A 19927-nucleotide genomic window follows, 5' to 3' on the forward strand; every position below is an offset into this window, starting at 1 on the left:
CAGGCTTGGTGAGAGGGACTGAGCAGGGTGGGGAGCACAAAGAGCTCTCCTGCACTGCAGGCAGGCTTTAACAGCCAGCCCAGGCACAGACCCAGCCCATCTGCCTGGTGATATCTGGGGCAGCAGGGCCTCAATCACACTGCCCATACTGTCACTTTTCCATGTCTCACCCACTGCACTTCCAGAACAGGGGGATGTAGCTCTGCTTCCCCACATGTTGCTGCTGCTTTGTGGTCATTCAGGCAGCTGTACTCGGCCTTGTACGGGCAGCTGAAGGTTTGCTCAGCCTCAACACAGCCAGGGCTGTGCTGTGGCAGGCTGGGCTCATCTGAATCACTGCCCACAGACACCACACAGCCGCCTCACCTGCCCTCAGAGGCAGGGTACAAGGCTTATTACCTCACCCAGACACTGCAGACGAAATCCGTATATATTGATTCTGCCACTTTGGTAGGACATCAGATGCGCTCGTCCAGACTCCTTGTCCACAGTGCCATGCCTCAGAGGCACTCCAGTGACTGATCACTTCTGCTTCCTCAAAGGAATCCTGCCCCTGTTTTCATCAGCAGACCTGAGCAGGGTAGAGGCACTGATCTCCTGTGCTTGCACAAAGCAGAGTCTCTCTAAGCACAGCACCAAGCATTTGGGGAGATGGGCATCAGCTCCTGCCCCAGGGTTCATCAGGACCTTGATTCTCACTATGGTTTCTCCTTGTTTTGTCATTCACAGTAGTTCAAAGGGGCACAAAAATCCACCAGCTCCTGGAGGAGGCACTTGGCACTCACTGCATGGTGGGGCCACCACCCAGTGCACTCAGGGTTTACATTCCCATGCCCCAAGAGAGTCACACTGATAGAAAAGCCAACCCCAGCAGGGAAAATGAACAGATGGATAACCACCTGCTGAAGAGGAAAATGTTGAGACAACTGGGTGCTATGGTAATTCATATCCTTTCTTTGATCTCAGTAGTGTCTTTGTACTGCATATAGAAAGCAAAGGGGAGAACAATAAAGCTTTATGCTAAGCCAGTGACTTTCTCAAATTCACTTTCCTGCTCTGTAATGGGAACAGAGGATTGAACCCCAGCCTGCATTAATGAAAAAACAAACAAAAGCAGAACTTCATAGGTGATGAAAGTTGCATTTCCAGCCATTTATTTATTTGCTTTTGCCTCTTAAGAGCCTATCTATGCATTGCATAGGAGTCTGTTGGAAGCACCTCCAGTAAAAGTCTTTAGTCTAAACTCTTATCATGATAAATAGCAGGAATAAGCAGCATTTCATCAACTTGGCCTCATTACCATTTCTTCACTTGTTCCCATGTCAAATTCTGGAAAAACTCAGAGCACTTTGTCCCAAAGTTCAGGAGATTCAGGCCGTTAATCCATGGCTAAAAACAAATTTCCGAAGAAAGGCCCTGGGAGTCCTCCAAAGGGCTGCAGCCCTCCAAAGACTATTTCAGTGAGCACAGATCGAGCCCTTTCTTGGTTTTTTATCACTCCATGTACATCCTGCAAGGTAAAACGACATGGGGAGTCCTGCAAAGTGCCACCAGGTCCACTGCTGTAGCATCCCAAGGAAAGCTGATGGCTGAAGGTATGATGGAAATTGACACTTACTACTTTCCACACTGCTGCAGACAATCTGTGCCATTCCCCTCTCTGAGACGGAGGTCACCTGGCCTGTGTGTGACCTCCAAAATTGATGGCATGGCTGAAAAGAAAACTTGGGTCACCAGTAACTTTCCCAAAAACTACAGTTGCACTGTCTCCTTCCTCCAATACATCCTTGGCCATTTCAGTCTCCTGTGTTACCTAGGGGAAGGCATGGTTTATCCAGGTCTGAGAGGCTTGCAACAGGGTTCAGGACACACACTGATGTTGCTAAGGCCAACCTCTGTGAGGATGCAGGGCTTCACAGTGTACAGCCAGGCAGCTCCCCCCCAGCCATCCTGCCTTCCCCAGCCTCTCCAGGCCAGATGTCACTGTGGGAATGCAGGCATAAATCCAAGCCTTCTGTTAAATACCCCATTTGAGGTAAAGTTACAGAATGACTGCTAAGGATCAGCAACATCTTCCAGCTCAGAAACTATACTTCCTCCTCACTGCACAGCAGTACCACGAGTCCTGAGTGAGCACCTTAAAGAGTTTCTTGTGCAGCGCAACAACTTTATTTCCAGCACCTGCTGCCCACCTCCAGCACTGACTGCCGGACTGGGGCACAACTTGCACAGCCAAACCAGCTGCAATGGAAAAAGAGTGCTGCTTCTGACTCTTGTTATGTGTCAAGGATGCCAAGGTAGAGTGGGAGTGACACTACGTTTTCCTTTTCTGGAACTCCAGGTCACCTATTCCATGACTTAGCTGTGGCGCCGCAGGTCTGAGGAGAGGACAAAGCTGGTTTGTTTTGCCATGGGCCCCTGCCAGGCTCACCCTGCCCATCGCTGTTGTAATGCCAGCTCTTCCTGGCCGAGGGGAAGCAACTCCGTGCCTCCTTTGCTAGCATCAGCCACACTCCTGCACCACCCAAAGCAGCTCCAGGCCTGCTGCTGCAGGCCCAGGGACATGGGCTGTCCCAGAGCCCCATGGTCCCCGGGGGCTGCCCACCCTCAGCAGTGCCCTGCCCACACAGGAGCTCAAGGATGGGAGTGTGTTGAAGGTTTCTGCCACATCAAAAGGGATTCAAACAGTCAGGAATCATCCTGCAGCAAGGCTAAGGCTGAACCAGAGCAGCACCACCCCCCTGCAGAGACAGGAATTTTGAGGAGCCTATTTAATATTCCCCCTTCTTGCAAAACCAGTGTTTTCATCCAATGCTAAGGATTCCATAGAGAAAAATAATTAGCTCAAAACTTTGCAAATAGTTGGATGCTGCCTGACTTCTTACCTCGAGCACCTCCTCACATAATTGCATTTCCAAGCAATACTGGGAGACTTCCCAACACATAGGCAGCAGGAAGCCATCGTAAGGCTGCCTGCTATCTATCACATGTTTAGCATCTCCAATGACATGATTATTCATTAAGTGGCTCACGCTAATAGTCTGACTATTGCACACCTGTTCCCTAGCACCATCTGCAGGCAAACTCCGTCCTTCGCCCCATTTAGTGGAAATGGTACCTGCAGATCCAGGATAAGGAACAGCTCTCCACTGGATCAAACACTCAGTAGAGATCCAGGTGGTTGCTGCTCTAAATACACATTGTAGTAGAGACAAATTGTGCAAGTTTGGTTGTTTGCTGCAGGCTGAAAGCTGTTTAGGAACACATGTTTAAACTTAATAAGCTACTTCTAGTCAAAAAGAAGAACAGCTGTTCTGATAAAGGCAGCCAAAAAAACCCCCTGACAATGTGATTTTAAGAAACTGAGGAAGATGAGGTGGAGGAAAACAAAACTTTAGGATGGGGCATCACTTACACTGCAAGCTTTGGCCCCTTCTCCCCCCATGAAGTGGTCATGAATTAAGTTAATGCTTGTGTATTTTCTTCACTGACCTGGTAAAACTCCCCATAGTAAGAGAAAACCTCCACTTTCTTAGTGGCCCTCAGAACACCTGGGTGCCATGTAAAACTCACCTCATTCAATTGCTCGTTTATAATCAACAAAGTTTTGATCAGTATTTCACAAACCCACATCCACACAGGGGCTGTGACGGAGCACCAGATTCAGCTTTAGCACACTGGACAACATAGCTGAATCTACAGAGAACACCTCCAAGATATCACAAAATTGAGCTTGTCTCCCTGTCACATCCTGTGTCTCCTGATACTGAGCAGTCAGAAGAGTGAATCCTTGAACTAAGACCAAACCCAGGCTTTTTGCTTTTAACACAATTTAAAAAGTAAAGTATTTTAAAAATCCATCTTAAGTAGCCAAGGAAAAGGAGTAGAAGGACTATAATTCTTCCAACTGTATTCTGAAAAGATGTTGCCTCTGCACCCCTCAGAGTCCAGTCAGCACAGAATACAGAGAATGTCCATCCAGCTGGGTTCTTTTAATGGCTCAGAAAGAGATGTGTAGTCTGCCAGTTGTAACAGGAGCTTTCTTATCATGACTGGGTCCACAACTTGTGGCTTTCAGTCAGCAGAAACAAGAAGTGAAGGGGACAGCAAGCACTGTACTGTAGCCATCTCCCACACTAGGAGCAGCTGGCAAGCAGTCTGAGAAACTAAACCGACAATTTTATGGTGCTCTTCTTTACAAACTATTTGTTCAGAGACATGAAAGATGCAAAGGAACAATGTGTCTTGATCACATTCAAGAGACTATTACGGTGCACACCAAAGACCTTTGAGAAATTCCCTATTTTCATCCTATCCAGCTATATTACACTCCTTGCTTCTTGAACTTCCAACTGCAAAACTCCACTTTAATACAAGATATACATTGGTTTTATTAATAACACCACAAGTAATACTTTCTGCAACATCATATATTTCAGTTTCTGAATCTATATCCGAATAAAGTGCTGAAGTTTAGGAAATACTTTTAGTGCATTCTGTGTAGTCATTTCTATAACTTCTCCAACTGGAATTCCTTTAATTTTCGCAATGTATTCAGCAGCAATGTAAATATTTTTGGGTTCATTTCTCACCTGAAAAACAAACCAACCAAATTACAGACCCCTAGAGATCACAAGTGTTTCAGATTCAGTACTTTCTGACACAACTTCAGTCACATTGTGGCACATGTGGCAGAAAGATGACACGTGTCCATTACTCTTGGATTAAGTTCCCTTGATGGTCTCATTCCTCTCTTGTAACCACGCTTAAGGCTACTTTATTATCCCGTGCCCGTAGCTGACCTCCACTAGGTGTGGGTTTGGATACAAATACACAGAAGTCCCTCTCTCCCATCATTTACCTGTTTTTCAGGCCCCAGAGCAGGAGAGTCAGTTTCCAAGCACATATTTTCCAGCGGCAGCTGTTTCACAAGCTTCTGCTTCTTGAAGAAAATAAGACAGCCTTTAAATGCTTTATGCACTTAAAACTTTGGGGAAAAAAACATGAAGGGAGGATATTCCCTACATTTAGAGGCAACATCAAAAGACTTTGGTGCCACAGTTTACATTTTATCAACAATTTCTGTATGGAAGCAAGAACACCGGGAGCTGCTCCAGAAGTCCCTTCAAATTAGGGTTCTCCTGTTTTCTAAATATCCAAAGCACTATTATCTCAAAGGTGAATTCATTGTTATTTATTAAATCACAGGTATGGTATATTGCAGTTATAGAGTTGCCAGTGCAATTCTAATTTGCTGTTTTCTGTGCATATAATATTTGGGTTCCTTTTCCTCCTCTCTGCTTTACCTCTCAACCGCAGTTTTTCCTTCCTAAGTACCTAACCTCATCCCCATTTATATCCACCCCTCATGCTCCCTCCACTTGAATCAAACTTTTTACTCTCTTACATTTCCTGAGCTTATCACAGAAAGCAGTCCTATCACAAAAACTACTCCTTCTCTACATGTCGTGTCCCTACTGTAAAACAGTACAGTGACAGAATCTTCTGAAGAACAGTTCACCAGAAACCACAATAAAATGAGAAAAACCCCCCTTGTTTCTCAGGAATAGCTGAGCTGTTTTAGCCAGACTTCCCCATCCAAAGTCCAGCTAAGGCAAAAGCCCCAGGCAGAAATTCCGCCAAAGTAAAAATGTGCAATGCATGGAGAAGGAGCAGACCCCAGCCGGAACCGGGACAAAACGTTACCTGTTCACTCCTTATAATGGAAGGAGGAATGGAGAAGTAGTATCCAGCTCTCACCCCTTCCATGGCTACAGACGGCTTCCCATCAAAGGCATGGAGCATCACCTTGGTAGCACCTTGGAGAAATAAAGCAAACCACATCATCAGCAGGGTTACAGCAGGGCTGCCGTGTCAGCTTCCAATGGGACCTTGGTCCCATACAGAATTAACACAGAAACTCCGCACTTCTGCTCCTGAGTTAAACACACACAAACTGATGTGAGGACATGGCACAACTGGAGAAATCCTGTTGGCAAAAGCCATGGCAGAGGAAATGCATTAAAAAAGGATACCTTGTTCCTTCAGAAGATTAATGGTTGGTCTTCCAGCTGAGCGGGAATGAACATTTCTGCACAGCAAGGAGAGGACCAGCATTAGGAAATTTAGCCAAATTTTTTTTTTTTGGCATATACAAACAAACTAACAGTATCTTAGGATGAAAATAATTAATCTGTATTACAACTTTTATCAAGAAAAAACCCCAGAGATGCATATATTAATGGGAACAACATAGCATGGACAGGGCACATAAGATGTCTGTACAGAAGTGCAAACATAAGGAAAATTCTAAAATTAAATCTCAAACTGGAGACTGACAGGACACTTATGCCAGTTTAATCCATCTAAGAAAAGTTCTGTGGGCACTTAATAACCATAAATCCTGGGAAGTATTTCAACATGTTACTGAGACCTGACAAATCCTCCTTCTGGTATAAACAAAACCTACAATGGCAAATCCAGTCTTCTTGCCAGCTCAATCTGCTTGATCAAAACCTGTCTTTGTCCTTCCTTCTGTTCATCAGTGCTGGCAAATCTGGGAGTGAAATCTAGTCCAACCTACAGTACAAGAAGACAAGGGAAAGGTTTTACAGACCTAACACTTAACAAAACCATAATTAGACATACAAAGGCATACCATGCTTCAAAACTGCAAAGAATTTCAAATTATGTATACTAGAGACTGCAATTAAAATGAGCTCAGCTGCAGCTTAACTCAAAAAAAGAATGCATTCTTAACCATAAACTTTTCAACAATGAAAGCATTTGTGGGCAGACAGCTACTAACAAGGGTATTTAACATTGTAGTCTGTAACTGGTTTTTTGGGGGTTTATGTTCTATTGAATATTATATCAGATTAAGTCTCAAACATGGATCTCCAGTATAAGTAAAATTTCTGACCTTAACCTATAGCTTTAGTCCAATCTCTAGCAAAAATTACCCACTAATTTTATACTTTTTTGATCTAAACATGTTCAGGCAAAATTTAAAGTCTGTCAAAGCAGTCCCATTCAAAGTTAGATGAAGATAAGTTCTCCATATACAGTACAACATGGCAAATTTAGCTACAAAGCTCTGCCAAAACCCGCTTTTTCTGTAGCCAGTGCACTACCAGATGTAAGTCCCTCTGGTACTAACACACAAATAGAGGCAGACTCCATCCTAAAGCCTCAATTAATTCATAAACAAATGTAAGACAGGAGACAACAGATGGATACAGATAGATGAAGGACAAAAAAAAAGAACTGTACAAGTCATTGTGGTGTACTGAAATTACAGCTTAGCCTAACTTTGTCAGAGAAGAAAGCAGGAAAGATCTGCCTTTGGGTATAACATGAGAGAGCATAAGTATGTAATCTTCCAACAACTCCAGCAGCATAAATTCCATCTATTTTCTAATAGCAATAACAAAGGAAAAGAAGGAATCAAGCAAATCTATACAGGAAAGCACATTAAGAGAACTACCAATCAGACTTAATGCTTGTTCAGGCTGATAGCAATTCATATCACATACAGAAAAACAAGCATTGACTCAGTTTTTGTAATTCCTGTGACAGCTGCTGCTTGAGAGATTTAAACAAGTTATAGAATTCCACTCACTTCTCCAATCCCCACCAATTTGTCTTTGTAAAGTTCTATAAGAGGCAGTGCAGCATCCAGATCCTGAAAGAATAAAAGATGCAACTCTCACTGCCTTTATAAGAGGAAAGGGTTACGAACGCAGCATTTTGATTAAATTGGCATTTCCTTCACTGTTCTGAAATTCTGTACTTTACAACTTGCCATTACTGTGAGCTGTGCAGTCAAGATTTTAGAAGCCTGAAGGATTCATCTTCTTAATAACCATTTCATTACATATTACATTCTTTATCTATATCTATCTCTCTATAGATATATTTATATATTGAAACCTTATTCTAAATACTTCTGAGCTACTTTTCACAGTAGCAGCAGAGGTAATTAAAACAAGGTCCCAAAATAACTTGGTAACATAAAAAAGCTGCAGACAGCTCCCTGAGATTTTTAGGACAAAGTCACAAACAATTGCCTTCCAGTTCCCATGTTAACAAAGGAACATCTGCACATGTTGTTTGCTGTAAGCAAAGCACACCTGGGATTTTTAAAACCATTTCTCTGCAGCAATACAGCCAGATGACTCCAGAGAACAATTCTGCTTTAAGGGCTGATAGGGAAAAATGGAGAGAGCCTGGGATTTGGTCCACTGGGTCTCCTTGCATTACAGAGAGCAGAAAAACCACTGGGCAGACCTGAAGGTAAATCAGGCAGACCGGAGCATCCTGTCGTCTGTCCTGAAAAGTCCCAGCAGTATTTTAGAGGCCGCGTTTTACCTTCAAAGTAACACTGCGCTGCTCCTCTGGAGAAACCTCTTGAACGGGGTGAACTCCCAGGCATGGCAAGACAAACCCTGGGAATCTAAGCATGGAATAGATAGCGAGAGTGTGAAAGACTACAGAGAGCCTAAGTTTAACGCCAAGAGCCCACAGAGAGCGCAGGTTTAAAGACAAGAAGGGCCGGCCTGACGGAGGGGGACAGCGCATCCCCCGTCAATCCCCAAGCCGCGGACCCACGCCGGGACACGGGCGGGCGCCGGAATCCCCGCCGGCCTCGCACCTCTCAGACAGCTCCACGACGCTCCGGAACTCGCGCGCCTGCTCCGACACCGCCACCAGCGCTGACACGGCCGCCTACGGCACACAGAGACCCCCGGCCCGCTGAGACCGGCGGGGCCGCGGGCAGAGGGTCCCCTCAGGCCGGCCCCGCCTCACCTGCTCCGCCGCCCGCACCACGGCCGCCACGTCCTGCAAGAGACAAACACCGCCTCAGCGCTGGGGCCGCGCCCGGGACTCCCCCCGCCCGCCGCGCCTCACCGGCTGGAAGCAGGGCGCGGCCAGGTGGCAGTGACAGTCCACCGGCCCCGCCATGCCGCGCCCGGCGGGAAGGCACCGGGCGGCTGCGGGTTCCGCTTCCGGGCCGGCATTTTCCCCGCGTTCCAGGCGGGAAATGGCGACGCCGCCGGAGCCGGAGCCGGCGGGCGCGGGGCCGGGGAAGGCGGACGCGGGGCCGGGGGAGGCGGACGCGGGGCCGGGGGAGGCGGGCGCGGCGCAGCGGGACCCGTGGGTGCGCTGCTGCTCGCGGCGCGGGCTGGGCGCGGTGCTGGAGCTGTGCGCGCCCTTCGTGCGGGCCCTGGCGCAGGGACAGCCCGGCGGGGCCGCCGCCGAGGCAGACGCGCTCTGGGTGAGCGGGAAGTGGGAACGTCCTGTGCCGGCACAGGGCCCGGCTGGCAGCGCTCGGCACCCGGGGTGAGGGGGCGGCTTGCCCCGGGGTGGCTCCCGGGCAGGGCGGTGAGGCGGGACGGGCCCTTCCTGCAGGAGGGATGGATGAATTCACGGATGGACCGCTGGATTCTCAGTCTGTCCCATGCCTTGCAGAACTTCGAGACAGCGGTGCGGGAGAACGTCACCATTAACGGGCAGCCCTGGGAGGAGGCCTCGGATGACTCCCGGCTGCGGAGCGGTAGGCGTCGGTTTCCATTCGCTTCCTGCTGGCTGGGTTTGTTTTGGTTTGGTTTTGTCCTGAGGTAGAAGGGGTCCGATTGAAAAGGGAGGTTCTGACTTGATGTATGGAAGTAAAAACTCATTCTTAGGATAACAGAGCGTTGGAAAAGGCTGCCCAGAGCTTGTCTCCAGCGCTGGAGGCTTCCAAAACCCATCTGGACAAAAGTGCTGTGAGCAACCTGTTTTGACATGGGTGTAGACCCTGCTGTGAGCAGGAGGCTCTGGAGAGCCTGAGTGTTGGGGTCAGTGACCAAAGATCTATCAAAAGGCCCTAGGAGACTGTCTGTTGCTGCTATTTAATATACAGATTAAGTGTTGAAAATTATTGCTATATAAATATATGTAATAGAAACAATGTTTTTATAATTACTGTGTTTTGAATAATAGTAGTGGAGATTCTTGGTAGTCTGGTGTCCAAAGAAAATTCCAGTGCTGTTCATTCACTCAGTTGTGTTGGCTTTAGGTGCTCTTTGCCTGCAGCTTAATGCCTTTTGCAGTTACACAGAGGTAAAAATACAGATGCATTGAGCTAACTGTGGAGTTGTTAAACCAAAAACGTTGAACTGTTTTTTGGTCGGGATGCTCTGAGCAAACTGTGGGCTCTGAGCAATGTGATCTAGTTGAAGATGTACCTGCTCATTGCAGGGGGCTTGGACTAGATCACCTTTAAAGGCCCAGACTATTCCAACCCAGACTATTCTCTGATTCTTTGAAGTGTCTGCGGTTGTAGTTCTAGAATTATAAAACTCCAGCTGCTTTGACTACAAGGTCAAAAATGCACGGAACTCATGATACAAAACTGAGGCACTGTCATCTGCCCACAGCTGGAATAAAGCAGGTGTAAGGAGTGTATTCTGGTGTTTAATTAGGTATAGATTTACTCATGTGACTATCTCTGATCCAGTTTGAATCACAAAGAGATCTGGCATTTTGTGCCTTCCATGTTTATGTTGACCAGTGGCTTAAGTCTTTCCTGTTACTTGAATGGTTTAATGGTGATCTTACAACAAACAACCAGAACAAACACACAGACTCCTGGAACCTTGACTTTTCCTTTCTGAATTTTGCAATCACTTGATTCTGCACAGAGTGACCCAGAGAGGGTGCTCAAAATCCATTCTTTACCACTAGATTGCAAACATTACATGGCTTGCAAGTTATACTCAACACATTAGTGGGAACAGTGAATTTAAATGTTAAACTGCTTATTTGTGCACTGTGTGATGTAAAATCAGTTAGGCTTCCAATTACTGTTTGTACAGTTGGAATTTGTTTAATGCTTGTAAATCACACAGATAAACCATTTTTCTCCTTAAAAGATAGCCATTGCTTCCTAAGACTTTCTTCACAGATTCAGAGTTCATAGGGAAATATATTTGTTATTTTTTCCCCTGGATGGTTCTCTGCCTTCCCCCCCCAGATAATTTACTTCAAAATAACTGGCCAACATCATGTTATGCTCCAATCTCTATACTGCCTTAGCAGGGAGATTCAAGACATCCATTTATTTCTCTGTTGATAATCATGCGTGATTTTTTTAGTTTGAGATCTAAAGTTTCTTTGTCTTGATAAGTTTCTCTCAAAAAAAAAAAAATTGTCTGAGAATTCCACAGTAAGTATGTGTGTTTGTCACTTTCAGATTCCAATATTGAAATTCTGGAGGATGAATTTCATGAATTAGTAGCAGAGACAACAGCTAGGCGTAAACGGTGGCCTAAAAAGATCCTGGTGCATGCTATCCAGACCATGAAAGCAGAGCAAGAGATGTTGGTGGGTAATCTAAAACTTCCAGAAAACCTTTGCATTAAGAAATCAATCATCCAGTGTTGACCTTTAAGCTCCTTCCCATGGTTGCTTTTGATTGTTAATCATAAAATGAAATTGGTTTTTTTAAGAACTGGTTCTGCAGTAACAAGGTTTAAACTTAGTAAGTTTACTAAGTAACTAAGTGTAGCTACAAAGTGTTGTGACTGTGTCTGAATTGTGTCTGTAGCACAAAGAAACTGAAGCATATTGCTTCATCCTTGTGACTCAAGATTTACAAACCAGTAGGCACCTAGTTATCTTCCAGGTTCTTGAAGTCCTTGCTCAAGGGCTGGTTGAGGTACTAAATGTTGCACTACATACATACAGATAGTATCACATGCAGTGTATGACTTAAAAAAATGTCAGTGGCTTCCTAAGCACTTTTTTGAGCAAGTAACTACATCGAGTAATGACTTTCAGTAAAGCATGGGAAAAAAGGCAGTGTGGATTAATGAATCAGCACAGTAAATTCTGTGGGATTTTTGACACGCAGTGTAAAGTAATTACTGGCATTAAACAACCCAGTGGTGTCCTCAGCTGCTGGATTTCTTCCCTGAAGTTATGTTAGACCTCTCTTTTGTTTACCTCCTGATTAACTAGGATTCCTTTCATAAAAAACAAGAGGCTGAGGCAGAGTCAAACACTGGCACAAGCTGTCCAGTGAAACTGTGCAGTCTTCATCCTTGGGGAGATTCATGGAGTTGACTGGATGAGTTTCTGAGCAACCTGCCCTAGTTAGCCCAACTTTCAGGAGGGTGTTTAGAGGTCCTTTCCAACTTCAGCTATTCTATACTAAAGCAAACAGGGATTTTTTTAGAAAGTTGTGTAGGAGCCTGCATTGCATTTCTGAGGACTAAAATTGACAAATGTTAGTTAACTCTCTAGGTTAGCCAGGCAGAGATGATTTACAGTAAGGAAAAAGTGCATGGGTGCACTTTCATCTTACACCTGAGATATTTTCTGACGTATATTACCTTTTGTGATCTCTCTGTTTTGTCAATGTATTAAGTATGTAAAACAAACAAAATCAACTTAAATAAAATATGTTATTGCGTAACACCAAGATTTAACAAGACCTACCTGAGTGCCACAGTGGATTACTTATGTGGAATACCTCTCATGCTACTTTTTTTCTCTTGCTGATCTCTTCAAAGTTCACACTACCACAACTTGATGATTATTTTAATTAAAATTGTCTGCAAAAGTTTAGTTTTTCCCTGTAAGAATATGTAGAAATATATGTAAGAAATATGGAAAGCTTAGTTTATCTCTGTAAATGGTCCTTTTTTTAATCTCTCAGCTATTTTGTAAAGGTACCAGTAGTTTCTTTGGTTTTGGTTGAGGATTTCTTGGGTTCTTTCATCACCATAGCTAATTGTGTGATGCTTCCTGAGGATAAAGAGCAGCCATGAAGATGTGATTTGTCTGGAGAGAACCACTCATTTATTGTGGTGATTTCCTTGTAATTGCCAAAGCAAGAGATCGTCCTGTGGGTTTTCAGTCAATATGGTCTGTAGAGTTTGAGATAAATGCAACCCATGTTTGTTCTCCTGCTTGGAGCTGTTACTGCAGACTTGCTAAGAAGTTGTGTGAACTGTGAAGAAATTTCTCCCAAAAGTACAGCAAGGCATAATTAGCTTTCCCCTACTTGGTTTTGCTTGAAGAAGGTTGAGGGACAGCTCCTGAAGTGGAGAACACTAACTTGCAGATGATCTAACTTCTGTTCCCTCAGCCTTGCTTTGTTTCCTTCTTCTCTGTTAGCTGCTTCTAATTCCACCTTTAATGTAACTGAGTATGGGTTGCGTTCAGTTATTACTAGTTTACTTCATGTCTCAGTTAACTGATGTAAGGTCACAAGATTCACAGTTTGTGGAACAGAGTGTTCTTAGCTCTATCTAAGTAACTGTAGGGCTAGAGTGTAGTTGTTTAAGTACTTTTCTTTTTCTTAGCTTTTTGTCTTAATGTACCCATTGTTGGAGTTTGTGGTTCTGTGAAAGCATGCTGGTTCTGTGAATGGCTCCTGAGAAGCCAGAGCAGTTTTTTCCTCAGTCATGCAGTAGGTGGCAATGCTTCTTCCAAAATGCCTGGATGTCAGTTCTTTTGCTATAATAATCAGAATTCTGCAAACTAAAGCAGATTCTGGAGATGTGTTTACAGTGAGTGTAACTGTGTTAACCAGTATGCTACTTTCAGTAACTAAGTATCTATAATCTGTACCTCTAATACATTCTTGATCTAAATAATTCCACCACAATCTCCATTGTTCTGATTACTATATGTATATTAGATATCTGTTAAACCAAGGGAGTATTTCACAATTTTGGTTTGTGTTTTTGTTTTTTTTTTTTTGATATGTAGAAGCTCTACCAGCCTGTGGTAAAACCAGCAGACATAAGACCTCTGGATTCTCAAGGTAAAGATTTTGTGGGGAGGGCAACTGTACTGAGGAAACACTGCCTCACTTACTGGCTATCTGTACATGTTTAAAAAGTTTTCTTTCTTCAAGCTTATTTAAAATTGGCTGTTTATAAATTCTAAAAAGCTAGAAGTTTTTTCATAAGTGAATATATTGCTGCCTGAGTTTTACGGTGTCCATTTCTCTCATTCTGAGTGCTGCCTGCAGTTAGGCATTGTACTTGAAGGCAAAAAGCTGGCAAAGGCCTCTGTGTGTGTGTGTGTTGGGGAGAAATGGTCACACAGCTACCCCCAGAAGGCTTCCTTACTTCTTTCTTTCATCACTGGTGGAGGCCAGGTGGGAAACTGGATGGATCACTGACATTGTACTTCATCTGTTCTTGTGTTCCTTTTGCATGAGTACTAGAAATGCTTCAACCTCTCTTCCTAACCAGTCAGTTCCTTCAGGGAATTGAAAGCTGTTGTGCAGGACTCAGTGGTGGCAGTGTTGACTCTCCTAACTTGCCAAGTAGGACACAGATTTCATCATGCCTGTGTCACTTGTGAGGGTTGATGAAGGAACAGAGCTGCAAACAACATTTTAAGTTTGCTGCATGGTTTGGAAAGATGCCTTGTACAGACTCCTTGGAACAAGGTGATGGATTTTGCAGTGGATGATTGGGATGTCCTCTTTTGAAGCTGGCTTTAATAAATGGGAAGTTTTGTGTTGCCTGTTGTTAAGTATTGAAAAATGACAGAATTCAGCAGTGCAGTTCTAATTTGAAAAGTGAGAACCCTCACTATGAATTACTGCACATGATGTAACAAGCAGCAGTGCTCATAGTTTGAGGAGCTGAGCTGGATTTTTAAGTTCTCACCCTGCTGATCTGACTTCATTCTAAACATAATTTCCTCTTTGTAGAGGGAGACATGGTTTCCAGCAGTGCCAGCCTGTGCAGCAAAGCAGCCAGTAGGAGCAGTATAGTGGTCACTTTATATCTGACTTCCTTTTGGTTTCTAGAGTCCAAATCCAGGCTTTTCTGATGTCAGTCAACTACTTGCAAGTTAGTAGCAGTTTACACTATGATATTGTGGTTTTGGATTTGATAACGGCAAAGTTGCAGCAAAGATACCATGGAGTTTATGGAGCATTTTGGTATTATGTAGTCTTTGGGAAGTTTATGTATCCCAGTTTAGCAAGTACAGTGGCCAGAAACCAAAAATGTTTAGATTACTCAATACCTTTCATTTCCTTGTTTCATTTCCCTATGTTTTGGAAAGCCTTGAACACTGAGGAATATAATGCCATCTATGTCAAGCCAAACTCTTGCAGGCACATTTCATTTAACTGTGTGTCAACTGTGTACTTTCTGTACAATAATCCAAATAATTATTTCTTCTTTCACTTAACTCCGTCCTTACCATTTCATAAGGTTACCAGCCTTCTCATCCCAATACTTTATTGTAAGAGTGCTTCATTGTACATATATCCTTATTTTACAGAACACCCTTCCATATTGCTCTGAGATGAGTTTAAAGAGGTTGCTTCTGGACTGCTAATTCTTCCAAACTGAATGATGGTGCATTTTAGTGTCCATGTTCATGTAGGGATCTTGTGTTCCTAAACCAGCTCTGACCAGCACACTGGATACATGGACAGTTGAACAAGCACCATCTCTTGGTGGTTACCATGTTTCAGCAGGGACCCTGAAGCTAGAATGTAACCCTGAGCTAGAATGCAGTGACTGACTTCAAAATACTTTTGACAGCGCTAATAAGATTGACTTCAAAACAGAATGCCTTGTTTAACCTTGACAGGGTTTAGGGTTGTGTGCACCACCTGACACCATGTCAAACTGCAGGCAGTGGTGAAACCCTTCAGAAAACTAATAGTAATGGAGAAGAGGCTCCTTACTTCCCAGAAGCATGCTAGTCTCCTCATTTTAAGTTTTGTGGATGGAGAACGTGGAAAACAGTTTCATAATAGGCTAGAGTTTAACTCTTGAATATAGAATTAAAGTATTAGTGATCTTATAATATTGCTGTTACAGTCAAATATATGCTGGTGTTCTGCACCTGCTACCTGCTTCAGTGTTCCTGAAAGCTGGGGGTTTTTTGTTTCCTTATTAGCACAGCAGAATTAATGCAGTTCGTGTTATTTATACTTGGTTCTTTTTGGTGTTGATGCTTGATAAATTAAGCCAGAAGGGAAAAAAAAAAAAAAAAAAAAAGCAGCTTTTATTGTAAAAGCCAACTTGTTGGAGGACATAGGAAGATTTATGATTTATTTGCCCTCCTTAAAATAGGTTTTCTAAATCTCATGTTCGCCACAGTGGTGTCTATTCTCTGTTTCTGTATGGGTTTTATCAAATGTAATGTGAGCTTAAAAGTTTTGAAAACAAATCTTTGTGTTTTTTAGGTAAGAACTTTGGGGCTTTCTGTAGTTGGGACTGCTAGCCTCTACTGCAGTTTGAGTGATAAAGAGTATTACTAATGAGGTATACCATGCCAGCTGTCATCCTCAGTGTTACAGTGAAAGGGATGTGCTGCAGGTTTAGGTTTTATACAGGGACTTTACTGGCTTTCTGTCCATTTTCTGATAGTGAGTAGTGGGGGAAAGAGTTATGTTTCAGAAGGTGATTTGTGCTGTGTTTGTCTGTAGATGCTTACATCGCAGAGCTGAAGCAGGTGACAGGAGCGGCATCCAAACAGATCAGCAAAGCAATGCAGGTGAGACCTCCATGTGCTCCAAGAGAAGTATGTTTCTATTTTCTTGATCTGGTAGTATGTCACAAAACACGAGTTCTAACTCATCTTCCTTATAGTTTGGTAGTAAAAAGCCTGTGTGTGTACTTAGGAAGCAGGTAAAGCATTGTTTTTGTAAAGCATTTCCCCTTATGTGGTAGTAAGGGAGATTACCCAGGAAATACTTCTGCTGAGATTTTGGAACCTGCAGTGTTTGAAAAACAGAACATCTTTTGAAGACTTGTATGACTTCATCTGGAGTATGACATTTGTTACTTCAGTACCTGCTTAGGCATCTTAGGCTGTGGTGTTCCTGTGATACTGCCTGGGCTTAGAGATGTCGTGAGGGAGCACTTCAACTTGGTGCACTCTTTGCATGGTTTCTGAGTGCAGACACCTCACTATTGGAGTGGTAGCTCTGCGTTCACAACCTCCACCCACCATCCTGAGCATCATCTGTGCAGACACTGAAGCTTTTGTGCCTGTCAGAATCTCATTAGTATATTGCATGCCTTATAACCATTGTTTTTCCCATGTAACTTGAGATACTTGGGTTTGTTTTTGCAGTCTATTCTGGCACTCACAGAAAAAGCAGAAGGTTTTTCCCAAGCACTGAGTTTGCAACCAACCTTGGAACTCTGCAAGCTGCGCCAAGAAGTCTTTTCTGGTTTCAAGGTGAAGGAGGAAAACAATGTCCAAAATTCAGTACCACCAGGAGAAGTCACACCAACAGGAACTGTTTCCAGTAAAAATCCGTATGTTTTGCTAAAAAGAAGAAAAGCTGCAGATTCCCCCCAGAGAAGGCGCTACCCACTGCGGCGGAGGAAGATCACTCTCAGTGCATGAATTTCTCATTTTGTATTTTCACATTGGAATCTCAGTTGTACATCTGTTCCATCTTTTTTCTTAGAACTCATCTCCCCTCAGTGCTACACATGGGAGCTTCTTTAATTAGTCTTTGACCTCTTAAATATTTCTACTTTTGCTGACATGCTGATGGTATATGGTACATGTACCAGTAGCATCCCATATCCAGCAAGTGTATTTTCCATTTGACTCATTTTTTGCTCTTATATTGCAGTTTTTAGCTTGAGTCCTTGTGCTTCTCAGAGTTCTTGTGCATGCTTTATGTATGTGGGCAGTTTTTTAGGAAACTACCTCTCTAAAGAGGTTGGAGAATGTGTAGTTCTCCTAATGCACCTTAATTAATTACTAAGGCATGTGGCTTTTATGTTAATGAATTAATTGACACTGCAGCAAAATTAAATCACCAAATTTGATGCGATGTTGGAGTTTTAAGGAAGTCCATGCACACATGTGATATTAGTCCTTGCTATTCTACCTTTCCTGAATGTAGGTCATCTAGGCTTATTTATAGTCATGTTTGTTGAAACTTGGATTTTTAATAATTGTATATATTTACTTGCAGTGTGCTTTTCTGAACAGGAATTCAACCATCAGAATTTTAGGGTCTGATATATCACTTCATGTAATCCAATTATGCAGCCTGGTGTTTTCCTGAGCAATATTTCTACCTAAGAAAGGATCTTGACTTGGGTTATGTTTGCATTTGTGTTGTTTGACTAAACTTTAAAGATCAGTAGAGGCTACCAGTAAATGGTATTTACCTGAGCTAGCTTACTTTTGTTTTCTATACTCATTAGTACCTAGAAGATTGCAAATTAGTACTAAATTGAGCATTGTGCCTTAACCATTTATAACTTTTTCTAGTTTATGGTTGCATGTGCCTGCAGTAAATACTCCTGTCTAGTATGTAATATATTTGTAACACAGTAAATGGAGGGGGGGGTTTTAGAAGCTTTCTTAATGACATATTTGGTGCTAAGAAGACAGGTCCGACCTAATGTCTAAGAGACTGAGAATTCTCAAGAAAACAGATTTTAGCATCATTTATTTCATAAAAGTGAGCATCTGTACTGATTTGTATATATAATCATATGTAAATATTTTTCCTGACCTTGTATATACAAATGTAAAAGTGAGCATCTGTACTGAGACTTTGTATATGTAATCATATGTAAATATTTTTCCTGACCTTGTATATACAAATGTGTGTTTTTATATGAAGTAAATTAAATCAATTAAGGAAGATCAAAGCTTCAGATAATATTGTCAGTTCTAATTCTGGAATAGATGGTGGCTGAGCAGTGAGCGTACTTCAGAGGACATCTGTGTTAAATTCTGGCTTGAGTAACTGAAGTAGTTCCATGTACTGCCTTTGAACTCACAAGTGTTATTAATCTCGGGGCTGCAAAGCTTCTCGTGTGAGAGAGGACAGGATGTGAGAGGGACTGGAGCTGCAGGGCTGTGGAACGTGTGGCTCAGACAGCTTCTCACACAGCCACTTGCTATTTTGAGTGCCCGTGCTGTGTGCGGCGTTGGAAATCCCTGCTTCAGCTTTCTTCATATAGATCCTGGGTGTTGCTAGGCTAAGGTGAGCGCTGCAAGATTTTGCATGGCAACTGTTACAATATTTGGCCATTTCCTCTGTTAATAGGAATATTCTGTGCTCTTGTCTGCAACTGATAGGCAAGTACAGAAAATAACTAGGAATAGGTATATACCTCTTCAAAGAAGTTCTGTCAGAAATAGCTGGGATAAGACAAATGCCATAAGAAGTAAAAAGGGAAAGCACTGTGGTTTAAGACTTAATAAATAAATTCATAGATTCACACTACAGTGCATGTTTCTAGTTAGAGACTGAGGGATAGTTGGCCTGCACAGGATTTCAAGGAAGTGGGAATGAATGCCCTGTTAAAGCAGTCAATCTTTGTTCCCAAAGCCCATGTTGCAATTGCAACTGGGTGGAAGAAGAAAAATGCATCTGGAAATGCTGGCCAAATGGCCTAAAGAAAAAGATAAAGCAATCAGGGTTCCAAGTGCAGCGTATAAACTAGGAATTTAAAAATCTGGTGGCCAAGCAGTGCTGGAAAGAGAGCCTCCCTTGAACTGAAAGTTCTATGATGAGCTAAACTCAACATGAATGTTCAGCAGTTTTTCCAATGATTATTTAAAAATTCTACAGCCAGTGATACCTGCAACTAGCTGTTCTTCCCATTGGCAGAAATATATAAAACACTTCATTTTCCCCCACTCCAGTAGCCTTTTGTCCTTCAGTTAACTTTTCATAGGAATTGGCAGTGTTGTGCAAGACATGTCTAATCAGGCTTCTACTGAAATGTCACAACAGCCAAGCTTCTTATTTTTAACTTGGGACGAATTGGTATTGCATCAAGAAATGTCTGGTAGTTTTTCTTTATATAGCCTTTGAATTTTGTAAGACAGCTCAATGGTGATGGATGCTTGGGTTCATTTGCAAACTGAGTTTGAATTTCTTGGCTTTCAGGGGCGAGACAGAACATCT

The 19927-nt window shown here is 43.0% G+C and overlaps 2 protein-coding genes across 2 annotated transcripts; one reads left to right on the forward strand and one right to left on the reverse strand.

The window, feature by feature from the left end:
* Positions 1–4226: 4226 nt before the first annotated feature.
* On the reverse strand, positions 4227–9053 carry TATDN3 (TatD DNase domain containing 3). The gene is made up of 10 exons (XM_041477002.1): positions 8911–9053; positions 8809–8841; positions 8654–8727; positions 8371–8455; positions 7622–7684; positions 6470–6579; positions 6036–6091; positions 5707–5819; positions 4862–4942; positions 4227–4592 (listed from the first exon to the last, which is right to left on the reverse strand). Exons 1-10 carry the CDS (start codon positions 8962–8964, stop codon positions 4449–4451), a joined length of 813 nt encoding a protein of 270 aa, XP_041332936.1. The 5' UTR covers positions 8965–9053; the 3' UTR covers positions 4227–4448.
* On the forward strand, positions 8963–18529 carry NSL1 (NSL1 component of MIS12 kinetochore complex). Its single transcript, XM_041477073.1, has 6 exons — positions 8963–9277; positions 9472–9556; positions 11237–11367; positions 13762–13816; positions 16460–16527; positions 17110–18529. The coding sequence occupies exons 1-6, from the start codon at positions 8963–8965 to the stop codon at positions 17386–17388; spliced, it is 933 nt and encodes a 310-aa protein (XP_041333007.1). The 3' UTR covers positions 17389–18529.
* The last annotated feature ends 1398 nt before the right edge of the window (positions 18530–19927 follow it).

This window comes from Pyrgilauda ruficollis, unplaced genomic scaffold (genome assembly GCF_017590135.1).
Source record: "Pyrgilauda ruficollis isolate IOZ18807 unplaced genomic scaffold, ASM1759013v1 scaffold4, whole genome shotgun sequence".
Lineage (NCBI taxonomy): Eukaryota > Metazoa > Chordata > Aves > Passeriformes > Passeridae > Pyrgilauda > Pyrgilauda ruficollis.